This window comes from Danio rerio, chromosome 9 (assembly GCF_052040795.2).
Source record: "Danio rerio strain M-AB ecotype USA chromosome 9, GRCz13ab, whole genome shotgun sequence".
Classification (NCBI taxonomy): domain Eukaryota; kingdom Metazoa; phylum Chordata; class Actinopteri; order Cypriniformes; family Danionidae; genus Danio; species Danio rerio.
In genome coordinates, this window is record NC_141029.1 from 43,206,299 (window position 1) to 43,222,480 (window position 16,182).

Consider the following 16,182-nt stretch of genomic DNA (forward strand, 5'->3'; position numbering starts at 1 on the left):
TGAAACCAAAAAGCACAAGTTATTTATGTATATTTGCTTGTAATTTATTATAATGCACTGCATAGAAAAAGACTTGATCATCCCAGTCGACCAAATTAATGAAATCTTTTCAAATAGAGCATCCTATCGCAATATATATGGCACTAAAAAATATATATCGCAATGTCAGATTTTTCCAATATCATGACCCTAATTGAGAGTTTCAGAAAATGTCAGCTATAGTTTTTTGGTTCGTTTAATAATTAGCAGTACCTTTGGGAGTTTAACTATCAGAATTGTCGCTCATATCATGAATTATTGCACTTGCATGCAACCAAACTGTTCACAGGTTTCAGGGAATTCGAATTTGCTGTTGCGTGTGAAATAAATACAGGAAAAAGCAGTGTGTACGTTTCTGTATCAGCAAAACTACTGCAAAAACATCCCATCATCGTGCAGTGCAGCAACTTAATTGCATTCTTTGTATTAATGAAATGATGAAAAATATGAGTGTCTAATTTCAAGGCAAAAACAAAGCAAAAGGCATGCAGATATCATCAGTATGCATTTTAGTATCAGTATCAGATCCTTCTTGCATGACATAGCTTCACACTCTCTATTAGGACTGCACAATATATCGTTTTAGCATCAATATCGCAATGTGATCATTCATAATAGTCACATCTCAAGTATTTACAATATGCAATTGATCATTTCGCAAGTGTTTTTGAGGCATGTGACTGTGTGAGGTTTTAAAAGCATTCAGGCATAAGAAATTGTACCGTTTGTAACTAATAGATTAATAACGATCAATTTTATTGAATTGTTTATTGTTTATTGACTATGCAGTATTATTTTACATTTGATTATTCAATTACTGTATATCTGAAAACAGTTTGACTCCTCTGAAAACAATAAAACGTTCTTTATTTCATTTGTATATTTTTCTTTAGCGAATTTAGCTGCTTATAGATTATAGTATTGTAGGATTGTAGTTTACTATATTTTGTGCACTACCCTACAGAATCATCCCAATCAATCTAAAAAATTATAAATTCTTTCCAAATACAGTAGTTATTTCCATCTAGTTAATTTGTAGTTGTATCGAAATATATATCGCAGAATAAAAAATATCGCAATGATAGATTTTTTCAATATCATGTAGCCCTACTCTCGATTAAAACGATTGTTAAAATTGTGTATTATAGTTAGAGTTTATGGTCTGAATAACTTATATTTATTTTAGACTACTAAAATAATATGTTCAGAATAAATCAGACGAATGAATGTATTTGGTTAAAATGTAGTCTGTACTAACTACTTCTGTTATTTTGAAGAGATATTTCAGCAGCAGTTTTATCACGATTACGGTATATACTATATACTGTTTTGCATTATACTGTACTCTGGTTTGCACTCCTTGCCATGTACCCTTAAGTGTAATTGTACTGTTTAAAATTTGTATTTTTACTTATATTTTTAGATTTTATTAATTGTATTTAATTCAGTTCATCGCTTTATTTATAAAGCACTTTTACAATGTAGATTGTGTCAAAGCACCTTAACATAGAAGTTGTAGTAAACTGAAACTGTGTCAGTCCAGTTTTTTTTTTAGTTCAGTTGTTCAGTTCAGTGTGGTTTAATTTTCACTGCTAAGGCTCCAAACACTAAAGAGCAATCCATTGATGTGCAGCTCCACAAGTCCCAAACCAAGCAAGCCAGTGGCGAGGAACAAAACTTCACCAATTCATTGTCATTTCTTTTTTAAATTATACTTTTTGTATTAATATTTTCTGTCATGCACCTAGGGTCTGAGAGTAATGCAGTTTTGATACTCTGTATGTGGTTGAATAGACAATAAAGCTGACTTTAACTTTGATTCACAAATGTCATGTGAAAAAATCATGTGCCCTCTACGTCTATTGCATGAACGGGTCAGAATCTTATTTAAAAAGGCAATCTTTTTGTCTTTTCTTTTGTGAGTGAACTCAAAAAATAATTTTGCTGCTCGTTCAAACTACTTAAAATGAGCTGAATCAACAAAATTCTTGAGGGGTTTTATTGGGACAACTTAATTGTTTTATATTCAAGCCACTTAAAAGTTCATTCATATTCTTGTCGTCTTAGTCCCTTTATTAATCCGGGGTCGCCACAGCGAAATGAACCGCCAACTTATCCAGCAAGTTTTTACACAGCGGATGCCCTTCCAGCCGCAACCCATCTCTGGGAAACATCCACACACACATTCACACACACACACACACATACACATACACAACGGACAATTTAGCCTATCCAATTAACCTGTACCGCATGTCTTTGGACTGTGGGGGAAACCGGAGCACCTGGAGGAAACCCACGCAAAGGCAGGGAGAACATTCAAACTCCACACAGAATCGCCAACTGAGCTGAGGTTTGAACCAGCGACCCAGGGACCTTCTTGCTGTGAGGCGACAGCACTACCTACTGCGCCACTGCCTCGCCCCAGTTAAAAGTTAACTTACTCAATTTGTGTTGTATTAACATGATGGAATATTGTGCAACCCAACATTTTTACGGTTTACAATGAAATTAGATATAGGATTACTTGTAGAACCACATACTGTGGTTCTTTGACTACTTTACAGTAAGGAAGTACGCTATTTTTTATGCAGCCATTGTGTTTTTCACAGCTGATTTTCAGGAAGATAAAACTTCCTTAATATTCTTTGACTAAAAATGCCAAAGTATATAATCACAGCTCATTAAGTCATTTGTTTAAACTAAATTGGACAATTTGTTCATTAAAGCTTGCAAGCGCAAAACTGCAGTGCAACTATCACTGCTGAAATTAAAGATGGCTTTAAATGCAAAAAAAAAAACACTAAATATATGGTTTTTAATCGCAGTCATACAAAAATGGAAGTTTTACCAATCTTAACCCTGTAAGGGGGACTGTTTTGAAAAAGTAAACAGTTATAGACCATTTCAATGTGGTCATGCCATTGGCCCATAAACATTCCTGCTTGTTATTAAACTATTTCATAACTGTAATCAACTCAATGTTAAAACAATATCATAACATTATTTTTTCAATATGTGGACCATTTTGGATTTTCTAAAGCTATAGAAATTAAAAATCTAACAGGAAATATGATGGGATCATTGTTTTTGTTTACATCCCTCAAAGTGGTCTATAAATATTTAGACATATGGTTTGATGAGTGGTTGGGTTTTAATATTCATATTAAAAATCGTGTAAAGACGCTCAGGCCAAAATTGGGTTTTCTTTTTTGTATTAAGAAGTCATTTCAAAACAAGAAAAAGAATTATCCAAATCTGTTTCTATTCAGTGATTATTTAGATTATGGAGATGTAGTTATATGCATGGTCAAGGTCAAGAATCTTGGTGTGATTCTGGAGACAGATCTGAGATTCAATAGTCATGTCAAAGCAGTTGGTAAATCAGCGTACTATCAACTTAAAAACATTGCAAGAATTAGATGCATTGTTTTCATTGAAAACTTGTTCATGCTTTTATCACCAGCAGGGTGGATTACTGTAATGGACTCCTCACTAGCCTTCCCAAAAAGACAGTCAAACAGTTGCAGCTCATCCAGAACGCTTCTGCCAGGATTCTGACTAGAACCAGAATATCAGAGCACATCACACCTGTCCTCAGGTTTTTACACTGGCTCCCAGTTACATTCAGAATATATTTTAAAGCAGGGGTCACCAAACTTGTTCCTGGAGGGCCGGTGTCCTGCAGATTTTCGCTCCAACCCTACTCAAACACACCTGAACAAGCTAATCAAAGTCTTACTAGGTATACTTGAAACATCCAGGCAGGTGTGTTGAGGCAAGTTGGAGCTAAACTCTGGAGGGACACCGGCCCTCCAGAACTGAGATTGGTAACCCCTGTTTTGAAGTATTATTACTGGTATATAAATCACTAAATGACCTAGGACCTCAATACATTACAGATATGCTCACTGAATACAAACCTAACAAATCACTCAGATCTTTAGGATCAAATAAACAAGAAATTCTAAGGGTTCAGTCAAAGCAGGGTGAATCAGCCTTCAGCTATTACGCCCCCTGCTGCTGGAATCAGCTTCCAGAAATGATCAGATGTGCTCCAACATTAGGTACGTTTATTCCTGTTTATGTAAAGCACTTTGAATTGCCACTGTGTATGAAATGTGCTATATAAATAAACTTGCCTTGCCTGCAAACCTGCCATTATTTAAAAAAGCTGGACAGTATAGTTCATGCTGCAATACGATTTGTGATAAATGCATCTTCACATACCCATCATTGTACTTTGTACAAAATGGTTTGATGGTTTTCCCTGCACCAAAGGAGAAACATGCTTATGCTTCTATTCACCGCTAGAGCATTATTGGGTATATTGCCATCTTATATTTGTAAACTTTTATCATGTTATACTTGTAGTTATAGTACACTAAATTCTTTTAAACTACATTTAACTGTTCCTCTCAGAAAAAAAGATACACGGTGGTACAAAAAATGTTCCTTGAGGAACAGTTTTGTACCTTTGTAAATATTGTACCTTATATGGTACAGAAAAGACCTCTTATGATGCTGTTCTGTGCCTTTTATGGTACAACTGTGAAGTGAAGGTACACAATTGCTCTCATAAAAAGGTACATAAACGTTGAACAACTCCTTCTTTATTACAATATGTATAAAATAAATATTACTGGAAAGGCAAAGTGATTTATTAATAATTTCCATATTAAAACAAGAATCATCATTTAAAACATATGTTTATAGAAACTCATGAACATTCATTAAGTTCAATAATACAAAACTGGCAAAATATAAACCTATAGGTATTGTAAACTAAACATTTAAGGCATTTTAAATAAATGTTTAGTAAGCATTTTTGACACTGTTAAGGTACAAATTGTCTTGTCGCTGTAGTGGTACCTTCATAGATCAGATTTGTCCCTTTGATGATGGTACAATATTGTAACTGCAGGTTTCAAAAGCCAAAGGGACATTTTGGTTTTCCATGGTTCAAATCATGTACTTTTAGGTTCAAACGGCAATGGTACAAATGTATTTCTTTGTCTTAAGGTACAATTCTGTCCCATAAAAAGGTACTGCCCCAGTGACAAGGGTTTGTACCTATTTTAATACAACATTGCACCATTTCTTCTAAGAGTGTAGAGTTTAGTAAAACAGTGTTATCCCATTTCAGCCCTACATTATTAAATGAAATGCGTTATCAGTGTTATCATATTAGAAACAAATCCATCTCTAAATATTTTTTAAAATCTTCTGAAGTCCTACCTGGATTAATCATGTGAATGTTTTGTGTAAATTTTAATTTGTGATGTTTTATGTGTCTAATTTTGTATCTGAAACTTTTTGTGCTGCCATTTTGGGGTGCATATCTGAATGGGAAATTCATGGTAAAATAAAAAGATAAATAAAAATAAATAAAAAGGGGGCGTATTCCATCAGTGTTAAACCAATGAAATGCTTATTCACAGTCCACACTAGAATACTATTGGCTTGTTTAGTATGTAATGACAGATCAGAAGTCACGCTTCAAAAAAAGAGGACACACTTTAAGTGAACGGAAAATACGAGTCAGTGCATGGAAGTCAGCTTCACTCACGAATAAAAATCCGTTCAAAAACATCACATATGACAGATCTAGCTTGTATGAATGCCCTTCACATTAATAGGGAGTGTCCCATTTCCAGAAACGTTGCATACTCGTTCAAAACCAAATAAAATCGGTATTATTATACTTTTATCAATCATGTTTAATAACAATATTACTACACATGTTCTCCATCCACTTGCTGTAAAAGTGTACACACAGCGCCACGTTGCCAGCCATTCATGCGTATTTTGGCGCGTGTGCTGCACACATGTAATAGACACCAGATCAGTAACGTTTATTTTCTCATGCGTCATGATCAACTGACAAAATAAATAAATAAAAATCCGTACTTATCTGCCGCCGCTTCCTGGACGGTCTCATCTTTCTTCGCTGTCTCAGTGGGTTCAATCGCTCCCTCGGTCTTTGTACATAGGAATCTTCTCCCAGCTAAAGGCTGAATGAAACACCTTCCATAATGGACAATGTTTAGTTTAGATATTCTGCCATTATTAGCAGCGCTGAAGCAGTACGCGTTAGGTAAAGTCTTTTTGTGCCTAATAATGTCCGACAACAAACGCTTAGGGCTGGTTTGAATCAACTCCTTCAGCACAATTGAAGCCCTAAACTGTAACATTTCAGTTCTATCGAGCTACTTCAGTTTTAATGTCTTTATTTTTAATAATACTAGAAGACAACTTGTAGTTCTGGAAGCCACGGCACTGTCAATTCCCACACTTTGCGCACCTACTGAGTCTGTGAGGATCTTTTTAATGACGAACGCCGAGCAAACGCACTCGTACACGCCCACCTAACGTCCTATTGGGCGGCGTGATAATATATGCAAGTATTCTCTCACGTCATTGGCTGAATTAAGCATGTTTCATTTTTGATGGCCATGCATCACATCCTGCAATGACTCACTTCGGCCAGCGTTGGGTTTGACTTTGTAGTGACGTTTATTTGAGAAAACTTGTGTGGATGATGCTTTAAGTACATTTATCTTTTTTTTCCCATATACATCATAAACATAACGTTATACTAGTTAGTACAATAACTAATTTTAACATAAGTCGTTTAAAGAGCAAAACAGTTGGTCAGAATAACAAATGTTTTATTTGTGGTGAAAAAATGCTTTGTTAATTGTCTAAAAATTACATATGTTTGTTACTTTATCTTATAAATAGTACTACGTTGCAGGAGTTATTGTAAAAAAATTACTTGAAATGTCATCAGTACTTTACACGTTTAAAAACATTGTCTTAAATAAAAAACTTAAATAAAAATAACAACATTTATAATATGCCCTTTTACTTTTAATTTGATATTTATTTTCATTGTATGACATCTATGATTTGTACAAGCCATTATGGATGATAACAAGACATCTCTGAATGGTTCAAGTCATTATTCTCTCATGTAAAACTTTTTCTCTTTTGGTATGTTTGAGATAGATAGACGGATGAACGGACGGACGGACGGACGGATGGACGGACGTAGACAGACAGACAGACAGACAGACAGACAGACAGACAGACAGACAGACAGGCAGGCAGGCAGACAGGCAGATAGATGCACAGAAGGAAGGAAGGAAGGAAGGAAGGAGGGAAGGATGGATAGATGGATGGATGGATGGATGGATGGATGGGTGGATGATAGATAGATAGACAGACAGACAGACAGACAGACAGACAGACAGACAGACAGACAGATAGATAGATAGATAGATAGATAGATAGATAGATAGATAGATAGATAGATAGATAGATAGATAGATAGATAGATAGATAGATAGATAGATAGATAGATAGATAGATAGATAGACAGATAGATAGAAAGCACTTGATGCAATAATCTGATGCCTGGAAATGTTAAAATAAGAAGGAACCAGGTGAGAAGCTTGCTGACAACAAAATAGGATTGAGGCATGTTTTAGAGAAAGCTGCTTATCTCTAGCGGCTGCAAAATAAAGAGCTCAGCTCTGCAGGAAGCTCAAGAAAACTCTGTGTGTTTAATATAAAGAGAAAATGAAGGCACTTTGAGCATTTCAGGTGTACATATGGGCTTGTGCAATCATTCAGTAACAGTTCAAGGAGTTAAGCAATCTCTGTTTATACATAAGAAGCCATCACTATAGACTAAAATAGCTTTTTTTATGGGCTGAGATTTTATACTTCATTTAAATCACAACCCCATAAATTCCATGAAGTCTCCATGAACTCACACACTTCATTACAAAGGGTGCTATCAGGCCAATCTCAGAAAAATTTACATCAATGTAATGCATTTGACCTTAAGTTTCCAACAGTGTTGACATTCAAAGCTGATTGGTTTGATTCATGATCTGAAATCTTTTATTTATATATATTTTTTTCTCCCTTGAAATGAAATGAGAAAACTACTTCTGTAACCCAGGATACAGGAAAAAAGTATTATGCTTAAAAATAGACCAAAAAAATACAGACAAGTAGTTCTGAACGCCCTTGAAAAGAATGATGATATGAGTCACTGAGGCCTGTATTTCTAGAAACTTCTAAATTTTGGCCTAAAACAAGGGAAAATGTGTCGGTTTGCGCCCTCTACTGTCTCAAAGGAGAAATTCTAGATCAAATCATGATTTCACTCTTCACAATCACAAGAAAACGATGCATGAGCACCGATATAGTGAAATGCTGCCATCTTCTGGAGAATTTGTACAATGTGGTTGTAAAATAGATATCAGTTTTTCTCTGTCGCTTTGGTGCATTCCTCACAACACTAGTGCATTTCTGCACAACAGTTAATGCATTTCTCAAAACAATTAGTACAAACTGCAAATATTAGCTGATAACCTGCAAAAGCACGTCACTTGCGCAAAATGGAGAGCTCATTCCTCAAAAGCAAGTATTGATGTCAATGAAAGTGTCAATGTCATCAAGATGAAAAATCCTGACACTATTGTTTATGAACAAGATAGTCAAATGGCTTTGTCATGTTTTCTTTTACTCTGTACATTTTTTTATGCAAAAAAGTCAGATTTTGGTGAAACTTCCTTAAAATGTATCTCATAACATGTCTATAGTAAAATATAAATAAACATGAACTGTAGTACACATAAAACCAGTTTATATAACAGTAAATTAGGAATAACCAGAGGCGGGCATTTTCTTTGACACATTTTAACGTTAATCTTTTTTTTTAGTATTAATGTAAAAAGTCAGCCAATAGAAGATACATCCCAACAAACAGTTTCGTGTTTAATAAAAGACATCTAAATGTAGACAGCTTGGCTAAAACAAAGCTAAACTTGGCCTATTCTTAGACGTCTATTAAATTTTCACTGACAGTCAAATTTAGCCTTGTTTTTGCCAAAGACAACCATCTTTAGTCGTGTATTAGACATCTATTAGACATCTTTAAAAATGCTGGGATATTACTGAAAGTTAACAGCAAATATTACTAAAATAATAGTTTTTTTGTACTACTCATTCCATACTCGTTATTAAAAATATGTAGGATAAAATTTTATTTTCAGCATAATATTTGATTTAAAAAATGTGTTGCATATTTACCAAGGCACTAAAAGTTTTAGTCCATATGACGTGACAGCAGCTGTGCATCCGATGTGCGAATCTTACCAGTAAAAAAAATGAATAAATTAAATAATATAAAAAAAAGCAAAAAAAAAAAAATTATAAAAATTCATCTTTCCAGTTTGAGATGATTTGAGGTTTCAGGACATTGCGACAAATCGCAATATGCGTCCACTGTGGTCACCAATGCATGAACATCTAGTAACCACGCTGATATAATCTCCATTAGATCAGTAAGTAACCAAGAATAGGTCTGCTCAAGGGCAGGTTGTGGCGTTTAAATGATGCTCAGTTGATACCAAGAGGTGAGAAACTCTAGAGGGCAGTATAAACTAATGTGTTTTCTCTGGACTCCACTCAATGCTCTAGCTACTTGCATTGATCTTCTCAATCATTAACGAGAGCTCTGGTGACACACAGACAGCGTATTTTGAAACATCTGTAGCAAAATTCTTTTACGTACGTTGCAGTAATGTATAATATGTAACATACACGGCCAAAATGACCCCAATTCTAAGGAAGACAATCAATCCACAATGACTTGATAACGTGATTTCAGGATGGCAAGCCGTTTAACTTTGATTCATTCGCAGGATTGAATTCTCGTTAAAATGCTAATTGTTCACATCAGGAATTTGATTTCTACAATGGCAGTTTTTAATATCAGAAATAAACCTTCCAACTAGTAGGCTGAAATGGTATTCTAAGTACGTATTTCACCAAAAAATGTGATCTGATAGTAATGGTGGCCATACACTGTGTGATTTTTGCTCATTAGGTTGTATATGTTTTTCCCGTTAGGAAAAGTTGTGCAAAATGTCAAAACAACATTTAAAAACCATGTCAAAAATGCGAATTGATTTGATATCAATCAACGAATTTGATGTCAAAACAACATCAACTTGACATAAAACATTCAAGTAAAAAATATGTCAATAAACATGCCAAAAATTAATACAGGATTGTCCTGGAGGCTTATCGATTTTTGACATTATTGTTTGATGTCAGTTTGAATGCAAAAATCCAGTCTAACTTTCATTTCAAGTTTTCAGATGAATAAAATGTATATCATCATAATACTTTTGTGTGTATTTTATTTAGTGATCAAATGGTCAATAATGTGTGGATGTCAAATAGACGTCAAGGTTTTGACATCAAATAAATTAGCATTTTTGACATGTTTACGTCATGCTTGTTGTCAGTTTAATGTTGTTTTGGCGCTATGGTTCCCATTGGGGTATGGCTGTAGTTTGTGAAAGGAATTTATGAACCGAGTCGCTCATTCCTGATTTTTTTTACACATGTAAAGGACATCCGGGAGCTGCTGGCTTAAATTTTTGAGGTGTGTGCCTGTATTTGTTGCAAATATTCATGACTCTTATCAGTATTCATCTTTTAGGAGAGATTTTCTTCTGTTCGTGTTTTTGGTGCAGAATTTCATGTGATTGCTCCGAAATTGGACAGGTCCAGTCTGATCTCACAAGGAAACATAACTATTTTACATTTTGTTAGTTTAGTGGCTAATTTATAGGAATTGGTATGGGTTCAGTCGTACGAAAATGTACGATTTTTAAAAAGAGGCATGGGACCAAACCCCACCACAAAACTCAATTTCGGCTATTAACGAAATACATGTTACTTATTCAACACGCTACAAAAGCAATAAAATCTTACATTCATTTAGCTCAAACCACATCAAAAGGTGCAAATTATTATTTGTATTCTTTGTTTTCAAATCGTTTATGTAAACAACAGTAGCACTGTGTGACTGTTTGTATATTGCGTGTATTATCCAACACAGGCTCATTCTGAAAACATAGCCCTATATACATTTCTGAAGATCGTGAATTATGTTGCCAGAAGTACTTATGGCTGCATTTAATTTTTTAAATGAACACTACGGGGTGGTATGACGCCATTCCTTTTCGCGCTTACCAGCTGAACGCTTACCTCTATATGGGCGTTTTTCCAGCCATTACCATTTTGTTCATTAGCTCGACATGTACGCCGGTGGACTTGGGACAAAGAGATGAGATGACCACGATGACAGGGTTTGAGTCTGGTGAAGAATGGTTCCAGAAAACGGGTAAGACAAAAACAGAAGCCAAAAAATAAAATAAACAAGTAAAAAACAGGCTGAGAATGTGGTAAAAATCAGACGAGGGCTTTTCTTTTTCTGAATTGCTTTTTAAATTTGTCGGTAGGGTTAAGGGGAGTGAGTAGGCAGATCAATCAATGCTTTTTAAAATACTATTGGTTGCGATTAGGGAAGGGGGAAGGTTGATCGTTCAGTCAGTCTGTCATTCAGTCAGTCGACAGCGGCCTCTGGTGGATTTACGATAGAACAACAGGCACGAATGGCACTAGCAACAGAAATTTGAGATCTTAAAAAGCGTACACAGGGGCCGCTGGTGGATTTGTGTAAACAAAAACTGCAAAAAAAAAAATAATAATAATAATAATAAAAAGACATACCTCCTGGGATGTATTTGACAGTTTCCACAAATAGAGTTACATTATGTTTTCCGAATGAGCCTGGGTTGGTACTACTGTTATACTAATAATTTCAGTTTCTCTGTCTAATTTCTAATGCTATACTTTCCCAATTTCATATAGAAATTAAAAGGTTTAATTATCCCACCTTATAGTATTAAAGTATGTGTTACGTTCCCTTCAACTCTGTCTAGGGGGACACGGGTACACAACAGAATGTTAGTGGAGTTTTGTGTGTGTGTGTCAGCATTGAGGTCCTATGAGACACTTCTCAAAGGACTAAAACAAAAGAAATAATACAACCTGAATGAAGATTAACAAAATATTTATTAAAGAATTAAGGGAGGGTCCCAAAAAAAAAAAAAAAAAAAAAAAAAAAAAAAAAAAAAAAAACTTCAAGAGGGGGTTCAAGCCAAAACAACAAACAAAAATTCTCTAACTGAGAGAAAGGGAAGAACTAATTATCTATAAAAGAAAAATACATCAAAAATACTCACTCCCTTACTAACATAAACAGGAGAAAACTGTTACAAAAAGGAAAATGCCCCCCCCCCCCCTCTCTCTACTAACCCAATCCCTGATTAACAGAGTAAAGAGTGTTTAACAAAGTAGTATTGAAAACATAAACTTACAATAAAAAAAGAGGTTGAAACAAAGGCTGTATGAGATGGTCAACAGCATCAACTGAACTTAAACAAATTAAAGCTCCTAATCAACAAATAATGCTTACAGGATTAAAAAAAAAAAAAAGCACATTTTTAAAGTCTCACAAAAGAGCCTCCACGCACACACAAAAACACCCTGTTCCTTTGGAGACAAGCTGCTTAAATGTCCACGACTATACTCGTCCTCAAATCACCGAATGGGTCATTAGTGGCAGCAGGTGACGTTCATCATCACCTATTAGGGTGTAGCAGAGAAAAAGAAAGAAAATACAAAACAGAAACAAATACGTCCTGGGACGTAACATATGTAATTTCAGACGCAGCTCTTACAGTATGTACTCATGCAGACATGACAGAAAGACAAATGGTGGAAAGCACATATTTCCTGCCAAAACTTCAGAGAACCACTTTGAATTACAAACTTATTGAAAGCTTTACCATAGTACACCAGGCTTAGATAAGGACATGGGTTTGAACACTGGCTGTTTGTTAAAAAATCATTTGGTATCATTTGTAACCAAAAACAAAAATGTTAAGCTAGTGAAAATTGAATTGCTGATGCAAGAGTTGGGATTCTGTGAATGAATGAAAGTGAACAGGGCTTGACATAAACAAGGTCTGATTTGGGCTGACTGTGGGCATCCGGTGTGGCGGTTTATCAGCTCTGGGTTTAGAAATACGCACAACAAAGGGTGGAAGCACAACAGTGAGTGTGTGTGTGTGTGAGTCATTCTGCAGTTTCAAAATGTGTTAATATGATGTAGATGCAAATGAAGAGAGGTGAAGACACATCGACCCACACGCTGCCCTCAATGTCATCTGTCTGCACGCATGTCATCAAATTAGTCAACTTACTACTCTGGGGTTTGTTTGGAAATAGTTTCGCCTACATTAATTATTTAAAAAATAATAAATCAATCAATAAAAATTGACTAGATAGTTAAGGAAAAGAAATTGATGTAAACCAGTGTTGCTAACAAAAACTTAAAGTATATAAAAAAGATTTGTTTATCGGTATACAGCTGAAAGGTGATATTATTTTTAGGCTTACATTTCATGATGTTAAGTTAAAATACTGAGTTTGTCAAAACTAGAAATTAAATATTTTTTTTTATCATTTTAATCATAAGTCATACTAAATGTATATTTTAACCAGCGTTAATAATAATAAAATATTTACACAGAAAATATAAAAATAAAGTTAATTAAGTACTTTGGCGCAGTGGGTGACGCTGCCATCTCACAGCAAAAAGGACGCTGGTTCGAGCCCCGGGTGCTCTGGTTTCCCCCACAGTCCAAAGACATGACGATGTTGGTGAATTGGGTAAGCTAAATTGTTCGTAGTGTATGTGTGTATCTCCTTGTCCTCCAGATTGGGGGAAGAGCATTGGGTTAACAACTCACCTCATAAAAACTAGACGTTATATAGTGGGCGGTGGGCTGGGGGTATTGGAGGAGAAACTTTGGTGACTTTAATGAAGATAAAACATATTTGGTCATATTTGCATTTTGCGTGTTTTAAGTTTTAGATATTGAGTACTATAATTACTTTTACTATTACTGTTATATTAAATGATTAAAAGTTATCTTACTTAAAGTTTAACAATAATAAAGAAAATAATACCATATAATAATAATAATAATAATAATAATACCCCTTCTTTTAAACAGTGGGTTATTGATGTGTTGCATTTCATTAGTTTTGAAAAAAATAGGACTTAATTTAAATGGTTCAATGTCCAAGTTCACTTCCATGTGGCGTCCATTCATAAATTACTTTCAAAGCCAAATATAATTGTAAATGGACAAAATGATGCTGATGTTGTTTTCATTTATTTTTTTATTTTTTGGTCTTTGTTGTTTATATGTAAACAATGTTAAAGCTGTTGTGTTGTTAGTTATGTTGATCAATGAATGTATGTATGTTTTTTTGACTATTTAAATAAATAAAAAAGTAAAAAATAAATGCATTAGTGCATGACAGCATTTGCTATAATTTAATGATAATAATACAAATAAATAAATTTAATATGTATTTAAAAAACGAATTTCTAAAAAGCATCTTAGAAATATATAATACACACAAAAAGACATATCATACTTATAATATAATTCATATAAAACATATCCATATGTTTAGGTACAAAAATTACTCACAAGGGAAATACATGTTTGTTAGTCTGTTAGTCTTCACTAAGATACGGTTGAAGTCAGAATTATTCGCCCCCCTTTGTTTTCTTTTAAAAATATTTTCCAAATGATGTTTAACAGAGCAAGGAATTTTTCCACAGTGTGTCCGATAATATTTTTTCTACTGGAGAAAGTCTTATTTGTTTTATTTCGACTAGAAAAAAAGCAGTTTTTAATTTTTTAAAAACATTTTAGGGTCAAAATAATTAGCCTCTTTTAGCTATTTTTTTCTAATAGTCTACAGAACAAACCATCATTATACAATAACTTGCCTAATTACCCTAACCTGCCTAGTTAACCTAATTAACCTAGTTAAGCCTTTAAATGTTGTTTTAAGCTTTATAAAAGTGTCTTGAAAAATATCTAGTCAAATATTATTTACTGTCATCATGGCAAAGATAAAATAAATCAGTTATTAGAGATGAGTTATTATTATGTTTAGAAATGTGTTGAAAAAATCTGCTCTCCTATTATCTATAGCTATAGTCTATATAAAAATAAAGCTTTACTGTTGTTCCAAATATGGTAAGCAGATTTTAGATTGACCCTTAGTAATACTGTTTATTTTTCCAAATAAATAACTCATGAAGGCCTGAAGTTCCTTGCTATGCACAGCATAACTTCTTACAGACAAAGATCAAAGCACAAATGTATTCAGATTCGTCACTGTGGTCAGAGACGTGTGCTAAATGAGACGGAGGTTTTCTAGCTACGCAAATAAAAAATGTCCATTAGCAATTGTTTAGTGAGTCACAGACCTCAGGAAATGGTAACAACAGTGCAAACATTAATGAGGTAGCCTACATTAATAAATGCAACCTCAATATTGTGACCAGTAATATTCAATAGCTGAATATAAAAACACCAACAACAAAATACATACGTACATTTTAATTAGTGCTGGGCAAAATTATTCGCTATTAATTGCATCAAAAATTAAAGTAGTTATCTTTAATATGAATATACACAAATCCATGCATGTATTTGAGAAAATGTTTATTTATATCTAGATATAAATTATATATATATATATATATATTTATATATATATTTGGGCGACACATTGGCTCAGTGGTTAGCACTGTCGCTTCACAGCAAGAAGGTCGCTAGTTCGAGTACCGGCTGGGCCAGTTGGTATTTTTGTGTGGAGTTTGCATGTTCTCCTCATGTTTGTGTGGGTTTCTTGTGGGTGCTCCGGTTTCCCCTACAGTCCAAAGACATGCGCTGTAGGTGAATTGAATAAACAAAATTGGCTGTAGTGTATGTGTGTGAATGAGTGTGTATGGGTGTTTCCCAGTACTGGGTTGCATCTGGAAGGGCATCCGCTTTGTAAAAAAAATGCTGGATTAGTCGGCAGTTAATTCCGCTGTGGCGACCTCTGATGAATAAAGAGACTAAACCGAAGGAAAGCCTTTGCTTCTATGTATGCGTGTGTATCACAAACACATAATAAATAATACACGCACTTATTATGGCAAAACAAACTTTTATTTTGGGTTAATAATTGGCAAAACAAACTTTTATTTTGGGTGCGATTAATTGCAATACATTTTTGCCCATCACTAATTTAAATGTAAGTTTGTTGTTGTTTGGCCATAAAAAAATGACAGATTAAAATTTTATTTAAATGAAATCTCTGTATTTTGGATTTTATTCAGCATTTTAG

At 34.2% G+C, this 16,182-nt stretch overlaps 1 protein-coding gene across 16 annotated transcripts in view; it reads right to left on the bottom strand.

Annotated features, from left to right (window-relative positions):
• The window catches only part of glsb (glutaminase b), an 85,455-nt gene extending 72,993 nt beyond the window's left edge, over nucleotides 1–12,462 (bottom strand). For 13 of the 16 annotated variants that reach the window (XR_015499788.1, XR_015499789.1, XR_015499787.1 and 10 more), the window contains exon 1: nucleotides 5,950–6,356. Coding sequence is in view for 6 of the 16 variants with exons in the window: in XM_087268258.1 (XP_087124384.1) it covers nucleotides 5,950–6,233 (284 nt within the window). In the remaining 10 variants the exon portion in view is untranslated. Of the gene's footprint in view, nucleotides 1–5,949; nucleotides 6,357–11,118; nucleotides 11,228–12,293 lie in introns of those variants that run through there. The other 3 variants (XM_087268263.1, XM_087268265.1, XM_087268264.1) reach the window with 1 other exon arrangement.
• Nucleotides 12,463–16,182: the final 3,720 nt, after the last annotated feature.